The sequence below is a fragment of the Giraffa tippelskirchi genome, chromosome 14, assembly GCF_054371585.1.
Source record: "Giraffa tippelskirchi isolate mGirTip1 chromosome 14, T2T-mGirTip1v1.2.pri, whole genome shotgun sequence".
NCBI lineage: Eukaryota > Metazoa > Chordata > Mammalia > Artiodactyla > Giraffidae > Giraffa > Giraffa tippelskirchi.
The window spans coordinates 47,549,122-47,564,030 of NC_137288.1; the positions used below are offsets into that span (position 1 = coordinate 47,549,122).

The 14,909-nt window shown below is 38.2% G+C and overlaps 2 protein-coding genes across 14 annotated transcripts in view; one reads left to right on the forward strand and one right to left on the reverse strand.

The window, feature by feature from the left end:
* USP14 (ubiquitin specific peptidase 14) overlaps window positions 1-14,559 on the forward strand; it is a 39,786-nt gene extending 25,227 nt beyond the window's left edge. For all 4 annotated transcript variants that reach the window (XM_081561809.1, XM_081561808.1, XM_081561811.1 and 1 more), the window contains 6 exons: window positions 3,478-3,543; window positions 3,682-3,774; window positions 4,744-4,872; window positions 9,862-9,922; window positions 10,569-10,676; window positions 11,544-14,559. In XM_081561809.1, coding sequence (XP_081417935.1) covers window positions 3,478-3,543; window positions 3,682-3,774; window positions 4,744-4,872; window positions 9,862-9,922; window positions 10,569-10,676; window positions 11,544-11,695 — 609 coding nt within the window. In that variant the 3' untranslated portion in view covers window positions 11,696-14,559. The remainder of the gene's footprint in view (window positions 1-3,477; window positions 3,544-3,681; window positions 3,775-4,743; window positions 4,873-9,861; window positions 9,923-10,568; window positions 10,677-11,543) is intronic.
* Window positions 1-14,909, reverse strand: part of THOC1 (THO complex subunit 1) — a 53,314-nt gene that overhangs the window by 2,048 nt on the left and 36,357 nt on the right. For 2 of the 10 annotated variants that reach the window (XM_081561806.1, XM_081561799.1), the window contains exons 21-24: window positions 14,561-14,851; window positions 13,038-13,222; window positions 2,784-2,932; window positions 2,516-2,692 (exon numbers count right to left, since the gene is read on the reverse strand). In XM_081561806.1, coding sequence (XP_081417932.1) covers window positions 13,203-13,222; window positions 14,561-14,851 — 311 coding nt within the window. In that variant the 3' untranslated portion in view covers window positions 2,516-2,692; window positions 2,784-2,932; window positions 13,038-13,202. Of the gene's footprint in view, window positions 1-2,515; window positions 2,693-2,783; window positions 2,933-13,037; window positions 13,223-14,445; window positions 14,852-14,909 lie in introns of those variants that run through there. The other 8 variants (XM_081561803.1, XM_081561797.1, XM_081561802.1 and 5 more) reach the window with 4 other exon arrangements.

Below are 14,909 nucleotides of genomic sequence, written 5' to 3' on the forward strand. Positions count from 1 at the left end.
TTATAAGGGGCTGGAATGCAGAAGTAGAAAGTCAAGAAACACCTGGCGTAACAGGCAAGTTTGGCCTTGGAGTACAGAATGAAGCAGGGCAAAGGCTAATAGAGTTCTGCCAAGAGAATGCATTGGTCACAGCAAACACCCTCTTCCAACAACACAAGAGAAGACTCTACACATAGACGTCACCAGATGGTCGACACCGAAATCATATTGATTATATTCTTTGCAGCGGAAGATGGAGAAGCTCTATACAGTCAGCAAAAACAAGACTGGGAGCTGACTGTGGCTCAGATCATGAACTCCTTATTGCCAAATTCAGACTTAAATTGAAGAAAGTAGGGAAAACCACTAGACCATTCAGGTATGAACTAAATCAAATCCCTTATGACTATATAGTGGAAGTGAGAAATCGATTTAAGGGACTAGATCTGATAGACAGAGTGCCTGATGAACTATGGACGGAGGTTCGTGACATTGTACAGGAGACAGGAATCGAGACCATCCCCAAGAAAAAGAAATGCAAAAAAGCAAAATGGCTGTCTGAGGAGGCCTTACAAATAGCTGTGAAAAGCAGAGAAGTGAAAAGCAAAGGAGAAAAGGAAAGATATACCCATCTGAATGCAGAGTTCCAAAGAATAGCAAGGAGAGATAAGAAAGCCTTCCTCACTGATCAATGCAAAGAAATAGAGGAAAACAATCGAATGGGAAAGACTAGAGATCTCTTCAAGAAAATTAGAGATACCAAGGGAACATTTTATGCAAAGATGGGCTCAATAAAGGACAGAAATGGTAGGGAACCTAACAGAAGCAGAAGATATTAAGAAGAGGTGGCAAGAATACACAGAAGAACTTCACGACCCAGATAATCACGATGGTGTGATCACTCACCTAGAGCCAGACATCTGGAATGTGAAGTCAAGTGGGCTGTAGGAAGCATCACTACGAACAAAGCTAGTGGAGGTGATGGAATTCCAGTTGAGCTCTTTCAAATCCTGAAAGATGATGCTGTGAAAGTGCTGCATTCAATATGCCAGCAAATCTGGAAAACTCAGCAGTGGCCACAGGACTGGAAAAGGTCAGTTTTCATTCCAATCCCAGAGAAAGACAATGCCAAAGAATGCTCAAACTACCAAACAGTTGCAGTCATCTCACACGCTAGTAAAGTAATGCTTAAAATTCTCCAAGCCAGGCTTCAGCAATATATGTACCGTGAATTTCCAGATGTTCAAGCTGGATTTAGAAAAGGCAGAGGAACCAGAGATCAAATTGCCAACATCTGCTGGATCATCGAAGAAGCAAGAGAGTTCCAGAAAAACATCTATTTCTGCCTTATTGGCTATGCCAAAACCTTTGACTGTGTGGATCACAATAAACTGTGGAAAATTCTTAAAGAGATGGGAATACCAGACCACCTGACCTGCCTCTTGAGAAACTTGTATGCAGGTCAGAAAGCAACAGAACTGGACATGGAACAACAGACTGGTTCCAAATAGGAAAAGGAATACGTCAAGGCAGTATATTGTCACCCTGCTTATTTAACGTATATGCAGAGTACATCATGAGAATCGCTGGGCTGGATGAAGCACAAGCTGGAATCAAGATTGCTGGGAGAAATATCAATAACCTCAGATAGGCAGATGACACCACCCTTATGACAGAAAGTGAAGAGGAACTAAAGAGCCTCTTGATGGAAGTGAAAGAGGACAGTGAAAAAGTTGGCTTAAAGCTCAACATTCAGAGAACTAAGATCGTGGCATCTGGTCCCATCACTTCATGGCAAATAGATGGGGAAACAGTGGGTGACTATTTTTCTGGGCTCCAGAATCACTGCTGATGGTGATTGCAGCCATGAAATTAAAAGACGCTTACTCCTTGGAAGGAAAGTTATGACCAACCTAGACAGCATATTAAAAAGCAGAGACATTACTTTGCCCACAAAGGTCCGTCTAGTCAAGGCTATGATTTTTCCAGTGGTCATGTATGGATGTGAGAGTTGGAATATAAAGAAAGTTGAGCGCCGAATAAATGATGCTTTTGAACTGTGGTGTTGGAGAAGACTCTTGAGAGTCCCTTGGATGCACGGAGATCCAACCAGTCCATCCTAAAGCAGATCAGTCCTGAGTGTTCATTGGAAGGACTGATGCTGAAGCTGAAACTCCAATACTTTGGCCACCTGATACGAAGAGCTGACTCATTTGTAAAGACCCTGATGCTGGGAAAGATTGAGGGCAGGAGGAGAAGGGGACGACAGAGGATGAGATGGCTGGATGGCATCATCGACTCGATGGACATGGGTTTGGGTGGACTCTGGGAGTTGGTGATGGACAGGGAGGCCTGGCGTGCTGCGGTTGATGGGGTCACAGAGAGTCGGACATGACTGAGCGACTGAACTGAACTGACTGAATTTTCCTCCACATTTCTTTACCTCTTCATTGCTGAGTAAACTTGGTTCAATGTTAAAAACCTACTCCATAGTGATTCCTTTTGGAATGTGATTAGTAATTTTTAAAAATCAAACCTGGAACAATTTTTATGCAAGTATAAGATGATTATTGCTGCTTAGTCACTCAGTTGTCCGACTCTTTGAGACCATATGGACCATATGTAGTCCGCCAGGCTTTTCTGTCCATGGGATTTTCCAGGCAAGCATATGGCAGCGGGTTGCCATTTCCTACTCCAGGGGATCTTCCTGACCCTAGGGACCAAACGTGAGTCTCTGGCATCTCTGCATTGGCAGGCGGATTCTTTACCACTGCCGCCACCTGGGAAGACCCCAACATGCTTACTGAACATAGACTGTGTACCAAATAGTTCTCCAAGTTTTCTTCATGTATTAACTCATGTAATTCTGACACCAGCACTGCGACAAAGTGCTGTCGCTACCATTACAGGTGATGCCCCGGGGGGAGAACTGTGTCGCTCAGTGTCACACAGGCTGTAAGGATGGAAAGGCAGACATTGGTTAGAAGATGCAATGGCTGAAGGCGTTCCCACATCTACTAGATTAACAGGTTTTCTGTGTTGTGACTTTTCTCAAATTTAACAGTAATTGATTCTGGAAGGCTTAGCTACATAAAACATAAAGAACAAGAGTTATTTACATTCTCTTCCTTTTCCTCTAATACGAATAGTCTGACGATCCGTAAGTAGAGGAATACCATGAAAGAGTTTCTTATGTTGAATAAAATACAGTGTAAACTCTCAGAATCTGAGCATTTGGATCATAAATTAAAAGACTCAAATATTATTTACATTCTGAAGTGTTCATGCAAGTAAAGACAAATTATTTTGATGCTTTGAAGAACTAAACCATATCTAAAATCCTTCTCCCTTTGTCTTCATTCAATTTCTCAGAGGTATAAATCTGTTGACATACTATATGTTATCTATTAAATAGCCCTAATTTTTAAAAGAAAGATATAATTCTATGCTGCAGAAGAAATTTTTTTAATGTTTTGTCTTCTGTTGTTTTTTTTTTAGCGACTTCAGGAAGAAATCACCAAGCAGTCTCCAACATTGCAAAGAAATGCTTTGTACATCAAATCTGTAAGTTTTGGAATCCAATTCCATTTAATTGAAAGGTTGCCAGTTAATGTTACCCAGACTGTTTTTACCACACTGAGGAATTAGAAACTTGTGTGGCGTTTGCATGTTACAGAATTTCTTTCCATTTTATCTCCTCAGTCCAAGATTAGCCGGTTACCGGCTTACTTAACTATTCAGATGGTTCGATTTTTTTACAAAGAGAAGGAATCTGTGAATGCTAAAGTTCTTAAGGTTAGTAATGAATTTACTGTAATAATTATAATTCTTTGAAGGTAATTCCTTATTTATAATAGGTTTCTTTATTCTTTTAGAACTCACTTCAAAATACTATAAACAGAAAAGTCATTAACATTAGACAAGTGGTTATTAATCAAGAATGTATATTGGAGTTGTCTATTTTTCCTTTTCTTTTAACATATGCATGCCTGCCCCTCAGCCCTGTCCAAGCATCTGGATAAGTGGGGCCTTGGGTCTTATATTTTTCAAGAGTCCCAGGTAATTCTGATGGATGTCCTCCTTTCCCCAGTAATACCATTAGGCCAGATCCTCAGTTGCAGAGATACCGGTCCAGGCCAGATCCTCAGTTGCAGAGATACCGGTCCAGTAGGTTTGGGGACAAGAGTGGGCTAAGCGGCAGTATAACACACTGTATTCTGTGTGATTCCTTTCTTCCAGGTGAAAGGAAAGTGTTAAATTACTGGTGCCCAAAGAATAATCATTTGATGTCAGAGCCAGCCTTATGATTTGTCTGTTTCATTGAACTGTAGCTCTGCAGTGTGTCCATAGAGTCTCTGATCCTTTGGGAAGGGGTATATAATTCTAACCTCTTGAGCTGAGTTTCATTAATACATTTTCAGATATACTTAGGGTTGTACAAGTAAGTTAAATGTAGTTGAAGTAATCTGCTAATTTAGTATTTCTGAAATGCTTCATTTGTTTAAAATTTTGGTAGCTCCTCTGTAGTCAGTTTGATGGGTTAAAATGTTTACGGAAAAGTTGAAAAGACTTTTTGTCTTAAACTTAGGGCCAGATTGAAAATAAGCACTATATTTTCAACTGCATGGGTCTCCACATGATTTTTACAGATCTTATTGTCAGCTTTATTTGAATATGAAAGCAGTAATGTAAAAGTGTGATAAATATTTTAAGCAACTACCTTTTTAATTCTGTTTGCACTTTTTACTTTTGGCTTGTATATAGGATGTGAAATTTCCTCTTATGTTGGATGTGTATGAACTATGTACACCAGAACTTCAGGAGAAAATGGTTTCTTTTCGATCAAAATTCAAGGATCTAGAGGATAAAAAAGTAAATCAGCAGCCAAAAGCAGTAGGTTCTTATTGTTCATTTTCTAACCTTAACATGTTTATCTTTACTCTGTGTTCAGTATTCCCTTTATATTGTTAATCTGTTAGTAATAATGGGTGAATCTATATTTGGCATATATATAAATCCTACATGTATTGGTGAAGCCCTTAAAGTTTTAGATATATTTTAGCATAAGGAAAAGGACTCTAGCTATGCTGAATGGGTCCTTTATGATAGAATGAACATAATATTTCCTTTTCCCCTAAAATCTGCAGGTTATATTCTTTTAAAATTTATTTCCTCAAAGCACTTCACATAACAGCTTGCCTTTTGTAAAATTTAGTGTATTTTATTATTTTCCTCCTAACATGATGTTATCTCCATTTCTTAAAAATGGATTGGTGTTACAGAATATTGCCCACTGTGACAACTAAAGTTGTATCTTTTAATAAGTGCTAATGGTATGCCTGTAACTGTTAAAATTATAACCTTAGCAACTTTATATTTAATAAATTGTATATTTTAAATTCAGAGAAGGCACAGCTGAATTACATGTTTTCTTGAAAAGGAAAAAGATATTTCCTGGTAACCAGGAATATTTCCAGTGTGATATTACATACTAAATTTTAAAATTAAATTCTTCTGCAGGTTTTGTGTGTGTATTAAAAGCAATTTTTAAAATTAAACTTTGAGATAATTGTAGAATCACATGCAGTTGTAAGAAATAATGAGTTCCTCATTTCCCCTAGTGGTCTTTGAGATAATTGTAGAATCACATGCAGTTGTAAGAAATAATGAGTTCCTCATTTCGCCTAGTGGTAGTAGCTTGCAAAACTATAATATAATGTCACAACTGGGATATTGACATTGATATGGTCTAGATACAGTACATTTTTCTTATCACAAAGATCCCTCTTGCTGCCCCTTTGTAGCCAAGTCCACTTTTCCGCTACCCCCTTCATTCTTATCAGCAATGTCTTGCCAATCTATTTTCTTTGAATTCTTGCCAGAATTTGGTAGTGTCACTATTCTTTTAGCCATTTGTGTAGGTTTGCAGTGATACTTGATGTGGCCTGAAGGCTAATGATGTTGAGTGCGTCTTCATGTGTTTCTTTGCCATCTATGTGCCCTCTTTGATGAAATGTCTCTTCATCTTTTCTGTGTGTGTATGTGTTAGTTGCTAGGTTGTGTCCAACTCTTTGTGACCCTATGAACTGTAGCCCACCAGGCTCCTCTGTCCATGGAATTCTCCAGACAAGAATACTGGAGTGGGTTGCCATTCCCTTCTCCAGGGGATCTTCCTGACCCAGGGATTGAACCCAGGTCTCCTGAATTGCAGGCAGATTCTTTACAATCTGAGCCACCAGGAAAGTCCCTTGTTTTTCTACCCATTTGCCATTTGGCCTTTTACTCTTGAATTTTGGGAGTTCTTTATATTCTAATACTAATCCTGTGTCAGATACATAGTTTCTGAATATTTTCTCCCAGCCTGTAGCTTTGTCTTTTCATCCTATTAACAGGGTCTTTTGAAGAGGAAAATTTTTTAAATTTTGTTACAATTCAATCTTTTTTTCTTCAGTTACTTTTGCTTTTAGTGTTACATTTAAGAAACCATTTCCTAGTCACAGGCCATGAAAGTTTATGCATATATTTTCTTCTAAGGTTTTTATAGTTCCTCCGGTTAGGCCTTTTGATTCATTCTGGGTTAATTTTTGTATGTGGGATGAGGTACAGGTCCAAATCCTATTGCATGTGAATATTCAGTTGCCTCAGCACTACTTGTTTAAAAGACTGTTCTCTTCCCATTGAATGGTCTTTGCACCCTTGTAGTGAATCAGTTGACTGTAGATGTGAGTGTATTTCTGGACCCTCAGTTTTTTTCTGTTGGTATGTCTGTCCTTAGGCCAATACTGCAGTCTTTTTTTTTTTTTTAATGATTTTATTTATTTTTGACTGTGTTGAGTGTTGCTGCTCCCTGGACTTTTCTTTAGTTGTGCCAAGTGGGAGCTACTCTCCAGTTGTGGTACACAGGCTTCTCACTGCAATGGCTTTGTTCCGTTGCAGAGCACGTGGGCTCAGTAGTTGCAGCTCAAGGGCTCAGTAGTTACATTGAATGGACCTAGTTGCTTAGCGTCTTGTGGGATCTTCCCAGACCAGAGATCGAACCCATGTGCCCTGCACTGCCAGGCGAATTCTTTACCACTGAGCCACCAGGAAAGCCCAGTACTACAGTCTTGATTACTGTGGTTTTGTAGTAAGGATTGTAGCAAAGTACGAAACTTCCAACTTTGTTTTTCAAGATTGTTTTGACTTTTCTGAGTCCCTTTTGTTGCCATATTTCCATATTTATTTTAGGATGAGCTTGTCCATTTCTTCAAAAACAACTGGAATTTTGATAGAGATTGCATTGAATCTGTAGATCGATTTGGGGAGTATTTCCATTTTAATAGTATTAAGCTTTAGAATCCATGAACTTACTATGTCTTTTGATTTATGTAAGTCATTAAATTTTTCAACAGTCTAATAATTTTCAGTGTACATTTCTTGTACTTTAAATTTATTTGTAGCTATTTTATTATTTTTGAGCTTTGTAAATGGCATACTTTTTCCAATTTCATTTTTGCATTCACTACAATTTATTTTTGTATATTGATCTTTATCCTCTACTTTGTTGAAACAGTTTATTAGCTTTTTCTCTTTTTTTGCAAGAGATTGTGTATAGAATTGATGTTTTCTCTTTTGTCAGTTTTCCTAGAGGATTGTCATTTTTTTTGCTCTTTTCAAAGAACTAACATGTTGTTTCATTGATTTTTTTTTTCTGTTCTTCTGCATCTAATTTGATTGATTTACACTTTTATTATTTCCTTTCTTCTGCTTGCTTTGGGTTTATTTGCCTTCTCTTTCTAGGTCCTTAAGTTTTGGGAACTTGGATTTTTTATTTCAGACTTCCTGTTTTCAAATACTAGTGGTGTAAATTTCTCTCCTGGCAGTGCTTTCAAATTGTGTCCTACAAATTGTTGTATTGCATTTCTATTTTCATTATGTTTCTGGTATTTTTAATAAATTTCCCTTGAGACTTCCCTTTGACCTTGGGTCATTTAGAAGTGTCTCGTTTAGTTTACATGTGTTTGGAAAATTTCCTGTTACCTTTTTTTTTTTTTTAACTGATTCTGGTTTGAGTCTATTGTGAGAAAACACATGGGTGATTTAAATTCTTTTAAATTTGTTGGGGTTTGCTTTATGGCTCAGGATGTGATCTGTCTTGGTATCTATTCCCTGGGCACTTGAAAAGAACATATATTTTACTGTTGTTGAGGGAAGTATTTTGTGATGTTGATTAGATCCAGTTGGTTGATGGTGGTGTTGGATTTTCCTGTAACCTTGCTGTTTTTCTGTCTAGTTGTTCCATCAGTTGTTGAGAGAGGAGTGGTGAAGTCGTCAAGTAAAATTGTGGATTTGTATGTTGCACCATTCAGTTCTGTTAGCTTTGGCTTTTCATGTTTTGTAACTCTGTTATTTGGTGTGTACACACTTAGGATGGCTGTCTTCTTGGTGGAATGATTCTTTTATTATGTAATGTCTCCTTTGTTGGTGGTAATTCTCTTCGTTCTCAAGTCTACTTTGTTTGAAGTTAATTTTTCCATTTCTGCTTTCTGTTAGTATTTGCATGATACATCTTTTTCTTTTTCCATTCTTTTACTTTAAATTTGCCCATATTATATTTGAAGGTAGTTTCTTATAGATAGCATATAGTTGGGTCATATTTTTAGTCCTCTCTGTTAGCTTATCTTTTTATTGGTATGTTTAGGCCATTTATATTTAACATAATTATTGATATATATTAGTGTTTAAATCTCTTCTATATTTTACCTTCTGTTTTTTCGTTTTTTCGTTTCTCTTTTTTCCATAATTGTCGGTTATGTGAACATTATTTAGAATTCTAATTTGGTTTACATATAATGTTTTTCTAATTTGTGCAGCTTTTTTTGTAGTTGCTCTAGGTGTTATAACTATAGAAAGGAGTGGTTGACCTAATTGCGTTTTTGTTGTAAGATGCTTTGGCTTCTTGTCACTTTAGCTGTCACTTAAACTGCTGGCATTGTCTTCGTTATCATTATAGATTTTCTTTTTTTTTATCATTATAGATTTTAAGAACTTTGTGTCCATGTGCCTAAATAAGTTGTTTGAATTTGTATTACACACTGGAATGGGTTGAGGCAAGGGAGTTCCTACCAAAGATTCTTGTCTAAAGTTGTGAATCTTTTTAATTGAGGTAAATACTTGCTGAATTAAATATTTTAGTTCATTTGGACTGAAGTGGCAGGGTAGCCATGGCTTAATAGATATTTAATATAAGTTGCTGTAATTCTACTTCTGTTTTTGTGAGGCAGCTCTTTATCCTCACCTACACGGTTTGATAGTGTGCGGAAAGCGGCAGAATTCTCTTTTTTTCTACCCTAGAACAGAGTTTATCTGGACTCTGTATTCACTGGTGTGCTCTAGGTTTAGTGGTTTGAAGTTGGTCCTATAATCAGGATCTGCTGCTGTACATATGAGATTGCATATTGTTAAAAAGTAGGACTTTGGGATTTACAGTTTTATGTTAACTGTTGTTGTTGCTGTTATGTCCGACTCTTTGCGACCCCATGGACTGCAGCGTGCCAGGCTTCCCTGTCCTTCACCATCTCCCAGAGCTTGCTCAAACCCATCCATTGAGTCAGTGATGCTGTCCAACTATCCCGTCTTCTGTCGTTCCCTTCTGCTTCTGCCTTCAATCTTTCCCAGCATCAGTCTTTTCTAATGGGTCGGCTCTTCAGATCAGGTGGCCAAAATACTGTTAACTGTAGTTATATCATTTTAGCAATGTGTAAGGGACATCATATTTTTCCTTTGTTTTGCCTTGGTGATTTGTATTATAGATAATAAATATTTGTGGAGATATATACTCATAAGAGAATATAAATTTTATTTCCAGTACCATGAAAATAAAAAAAAATTTTTTCCCCTCAGGGTGATAAAAACAGTAGTCCCCAAAAAGAAGTTAAGTATGAACCCTTTTCTTTTGCTGATGGTAAGTGAAATCTTCATTTCAATTGAGTTTTACTGTGTGTGCTGCTGCTGCTGCTAAGTCGCTTTAGTCGTGTCCGACTCTGTGCAACCCCATAGACGGCAGCCCACCAGGCTCCTTCGTCCCTGGGATTCTCCAGGCAAGAATATTGGAGTGGGTTGCCATTTCCTTCTCCAGTGCATGAAAGGGAAAAGTGAAAGTGAAGTTGCTCAGTCGTGTCTGACTCTTCGCGACCCCATGGGCTGTAACCTACCAGGCTCCTCCGTCCATGGGGTTTCCCAGGCAAGAGTACTGGAGTGGGGTGCCATTGCCTTCTCCGTTACTGTGTGTAGGCTTTTTAAAAAAAATTATACTGTCTTGCCACATAATCTGTTTCTTTCAGATACCAAGCTTAAAAAAAGTTGTTTCTTAAACACAACTAGTTTAGTATGAGATAGTAAAAAAATCACTTTTCAGTGAATATATGTTCTGTAAATGATAGCATATTTATCTTTCATGAAGCTTTAAGTGGACCATAGTATCTTAACTGGATTTTAATAATAGGGTAGTATTCTGTAGGCTAAACTTAAGTTGTTCTTCCTTGTTACTTAACTTGAGAAAGCACGTACCTGTTCATATGTAATATTACTGGATTTATGTCTTTCTTTAGACATTGGCTCCAATAATTGTGGATACTATGATTTACAAGCAGTGCTAACGCATCAGGGAAGGTCTAGCTCTTCAGGCCATTATGTATCATGGGTGAAAAGGAAACAAGGTAAAGATTCTTTTTTTTTCAATTGTTGCATACTGTTTTGACAAGTTTAAATTTTTTAGCACATTTATTCTGAAAACTTTTGATCTCAGTACCTCTTTTACATTCTTAAATTATTGAGGATTCCGAAGAACTTTTGTTTATGAGACTTGTATCTCTCTAATATTTACTAAAATAGAAAACTGAGAGATTCATTTTAAACTGACATTAATGAAGTCATTACATATTAACATAAGTAACTTTTTACAGATTAGTTGTTTGAAAAATATATTATTTTTCACTGCGCTGGGTCTTTGTTGCTGTTCAGGCGGGCTTCTCATTATGGTGGCTTCAAACAGGCTGTAGAGCACACGGACATAGTTGTCCCACAGAATGTGGACTCTCCCCTAACTAGGGATCAAACCCATGTCCCCTGCATTGGCAGGCAGATTCTTAACCACTGGACCACCAGGGAAGTCCAAATAACATTTAAAAATAACAGTCTTTTCCAAAACAGAAAAATATTTCATGACGTTGATTTACATTTTTGTAAGTTTGCCAGGCTGAATAGGAGACAGCTAGATTCTCCTGTTTCTGCATTCTGTCTTCTGCTTTAGCACACACTGTGTAACCTCTGGAGTGTTCCAAAGTACTCTTCAGAGAATGGTGGGGGTGGGGAGGCAGATGCTTTAGAAGTGTTAGGAAAATAACTGTAATCTTCATGGAAACCCTGAAAAGATCTTGAACGTGCGTAGTCCCTGGAGCACACTTTGAGAACTGTTGGTATGGCAGATGGAATACTACTGTGCCTAAAACTACTCAGTACCTTTTTTGCAATGGAACTCTGAAAAAATCGTCTGAGATAAATTGTGTTTCTGTCTCGCACTTTAGATGAATGGATCAAGTTTGATGACGATAAGGTCAGCATTGTGACACCAGAGGATATCTTACGACTTTCTGGTGGTGGAGACTGGCACATAGCTTATGTTCTACTCTACGGGCCTCGCAGAGTGGAAATAATGGAAGAGGAAAGTGAACAGTAATCTTCATTTTAGCTATTTATGCTTAGGTGTGAAATAAATGTTACTTGTTGATCATTTCTATAACCCAGAGCTTTGGAGGAAGATGTTTAGGTGGTTATATGTGTTTCCCCTCATGTGGAACAAGAGAGGGCAGAAGCAGACCACTCTGTGTTATCGACCTAAGAAATTACAGAAAAGAGAAAATTGCCTTTGGACTGTGCTGCCCTGTGTAAAGGTGGCAGGAAGTTTTTAAAAAGCTTATTGCTTGGATTAATTTTTAAAAATTACGAGTTGAAATGCCTTTCAACCATTATTACCTTCTGTGGTAATTTTTCTCCTTTTCAGCCCAAGATTCAGCAATCAGATGTTTATTGCACACCTATTACTCTATTATTTGTTGTTCTTGCATGGTTCAAACCACCAGTGATTCAGTAGCTGCCCATCCTTTGCCTTATCTAACACAAATGTTGCCAGGAAGGTGGAAAGGAAGTCAGTTTGATCTCATTGTGTAACTCAGTGCTGCGTCCCCACCCCCATGGAAACATGGGTACAATCAAGTATTTGTCCAGCCTGACTGTTGCTGGCTTTTCATGACTTTAAAATAAATTGTGATCAAATAATAGTACATTTGATTATACATTTGTTACTGTGTCTCTGATGTACTATGGTTTGTACATTGAACTTTGCTATGGTTTTGTAGTAATGGACCTTAAAATGTTGACAAGCTCCAGTTGCTTATTTTTAGAAAATGAGGATATTTAATAAAAAAAAAAAAAAGAGGGACTAACAGCTTTTGACCTCAAGTCTTTTGTCTGTTGGAGCTTGGCTGAAGTTCAGATATGTTTAATACTATTCGAGTTTCTGCAGATGGTTAGTTATGCTCTTAAGCATCTATTTGAAAATACCATCTTCTTCACCTGCTAGCCTAATACTGTTTAAAAAGAAACACAAAGTTGTAAAAGTAATGAAGTTCTTTGGATAATGCCTGCAGCCATGTTTATCAGATCTGTTCCTTGGCTCAGTTGGGTGTTTGTTTCTACTCGGTCAACTCCCAAATTCATGTCTATCTCAAAATTTAATACCAGTGATTTTTAGTAGAAATATCAAGAGTATGAGATACTGCAGTATATGGTAGATTTTAATACACTCTAATCAGTTCATTTTCGTTCTATTGTGAGTGAAAGGATATCAGCTGTCTTGAGTTAGATATAATAAAGTTGTAGGGATTATCATGAAATCTCTATCTCTGCTTATGCTGTTTTAAAAGGCTCTACAGAGCACAGCAGTGACAAAAAATGGCCATTTCCTCTCAAGTTTGAACAATGTAATATAATCTAAGAATACTTAAGTTTTATTCTCTTACCTGTAAACAGCTTCTTCAGCTAAGCTTTAATACTGGCAGTCAGTCCTCCTCTTGCCTTGGAGAGAGTGCAGAACAGGAAAGGGAGGACGAGATCATGAGAACTGTAGTGGTTCTTTTATATACTGGTATGATGCTTGTGAATTGTGAACTTTTTTATTCACTGTCTTATTTTGTTCTGAACAACTCTGAGGACAAAAATTTAGCAATTAGGATTCAGATTTTATGATTTGGAGGATGCTGTAGCTACTAGGTCAGGTTGGATTAGAACAAAGTATAGGAGCCTTTGTGGGATTAGCATTTTAAATTGTAATCTCTTAACTGTCATTACAAAAAACTTGACTTCATCTTATTTGATCCAAAAAAGCATTATTCCAAAGATTTCTTGAAGTGTAAGAAATTGGACTTCTGCTAGTGTCTTTTAAACTGTTAAAGACTATTTTAGAATTCAGCCTCGCGTATAAGATCTTTGAAAAGGAGAATAAGGGAAAAAAATGTCGTGATTCCTGAGCGTGCCTTACAGGCTGTGCCCCCCGCCCCGAGGCCCTTTTGATAGCAGAGCTGTGCTGCAGCACTGCTGGGCTGGCCAGCAAGGTAAAGCCCCAGCAGGAACATTTACAGTGTGACAGGCGCTCAGCCCTCCCTCAGCATTTAAACCAGTGACGACCTAATCTTAGAGCCCTGAAGGGTAAGCTCATGTGGGAGTGGGAGAAGTGGACGGTCCGCTCCAGCCGTCACCCCACAGTGCTGTGCTGTGTGTAGGGTGCTTTGACACACAGCTCATTGGAACTTCACAGCAGTCCCTGAGGTATGTAGCCCTGCTTTAAGTGACTTGAGACGTTAAAATAAGTTCTGTAAGGCTAAGAGAATTAGGTTTTATACTTCACCCCACTTCTCTTAAGGTTGGGGGTTGGCACATTTTTCTGTAGGGGGCCAGATATTTTCATACGTTTTAAGCTTTGTAGGCCATAAGTCTTTGTTGCAACCATGTACCTTTGTAGCATGAAAGGAGCCCAGAGGTAGGCAGGGCTTAAAAAAGGATCAGTGTGGCCGTGCCGTAAACACTTTACTTACAGAAAGAGGTGGCAAATAGAACGAGGTGGCAAATGGACCAGTTTGCTGATCCTCTGCTTTAAAGCATATATGAGACTACTAGAGCAGTCATGCAGCTTCAGAAAGTATTACTGCAGGATTCTCAGCAAGTTAAATTCTATTACTTCACGGCACGCAGGAAACACCATGCCCCTAAACATTGCTAACTGACTTACACATATATAATTAACAAAAATACTGTGTGACCTTGAGGTCACTTTATTCTGGCCATTTTTCCAACTTCTCCCCCTAAACCCTGAGGTCAGTCATCAAGAGCCAACATACATTCTGTTGTTCGTGGAGCACCAGCCAACTGTACAACTGTTATAAAAATGTTTATTGTTTACCAAAACCAGTGGACCTCTTATCAAATGCTGCTTGGTAACAAAACCTTATCACAGTTTTAATAATAATAATAAAAGAACGAAGCTAACTGTTTGTCTCATTGTCATTAGTTAGACTTTCTGCAAGGTCACTTAGCCCAGACTTGTTGAGCGCGTTGATCAGGTTCTCGGGCGTTGCGTGCACCCCTTCCTGGTCCTGCCAGGCCACGAGCAGCTGCTTGGCTCTCATCTTCATGTCTTCGCTGTCACACTCGATCTGTCTAATTTCTGAGTCTTTCATTTCCAAGTAAGGAGCCAGGACCTTCCACTGTTCACCCAGTTTGTTGGCAAATACCTCTATTTGGTCCCCTGTTACAGGTTTGTCTCGCCGAACATCAGGACCTAGAAAACACAGGGAAGGTAAATTATGAACAAAGTACGAGGACATGTATGAGTCAAA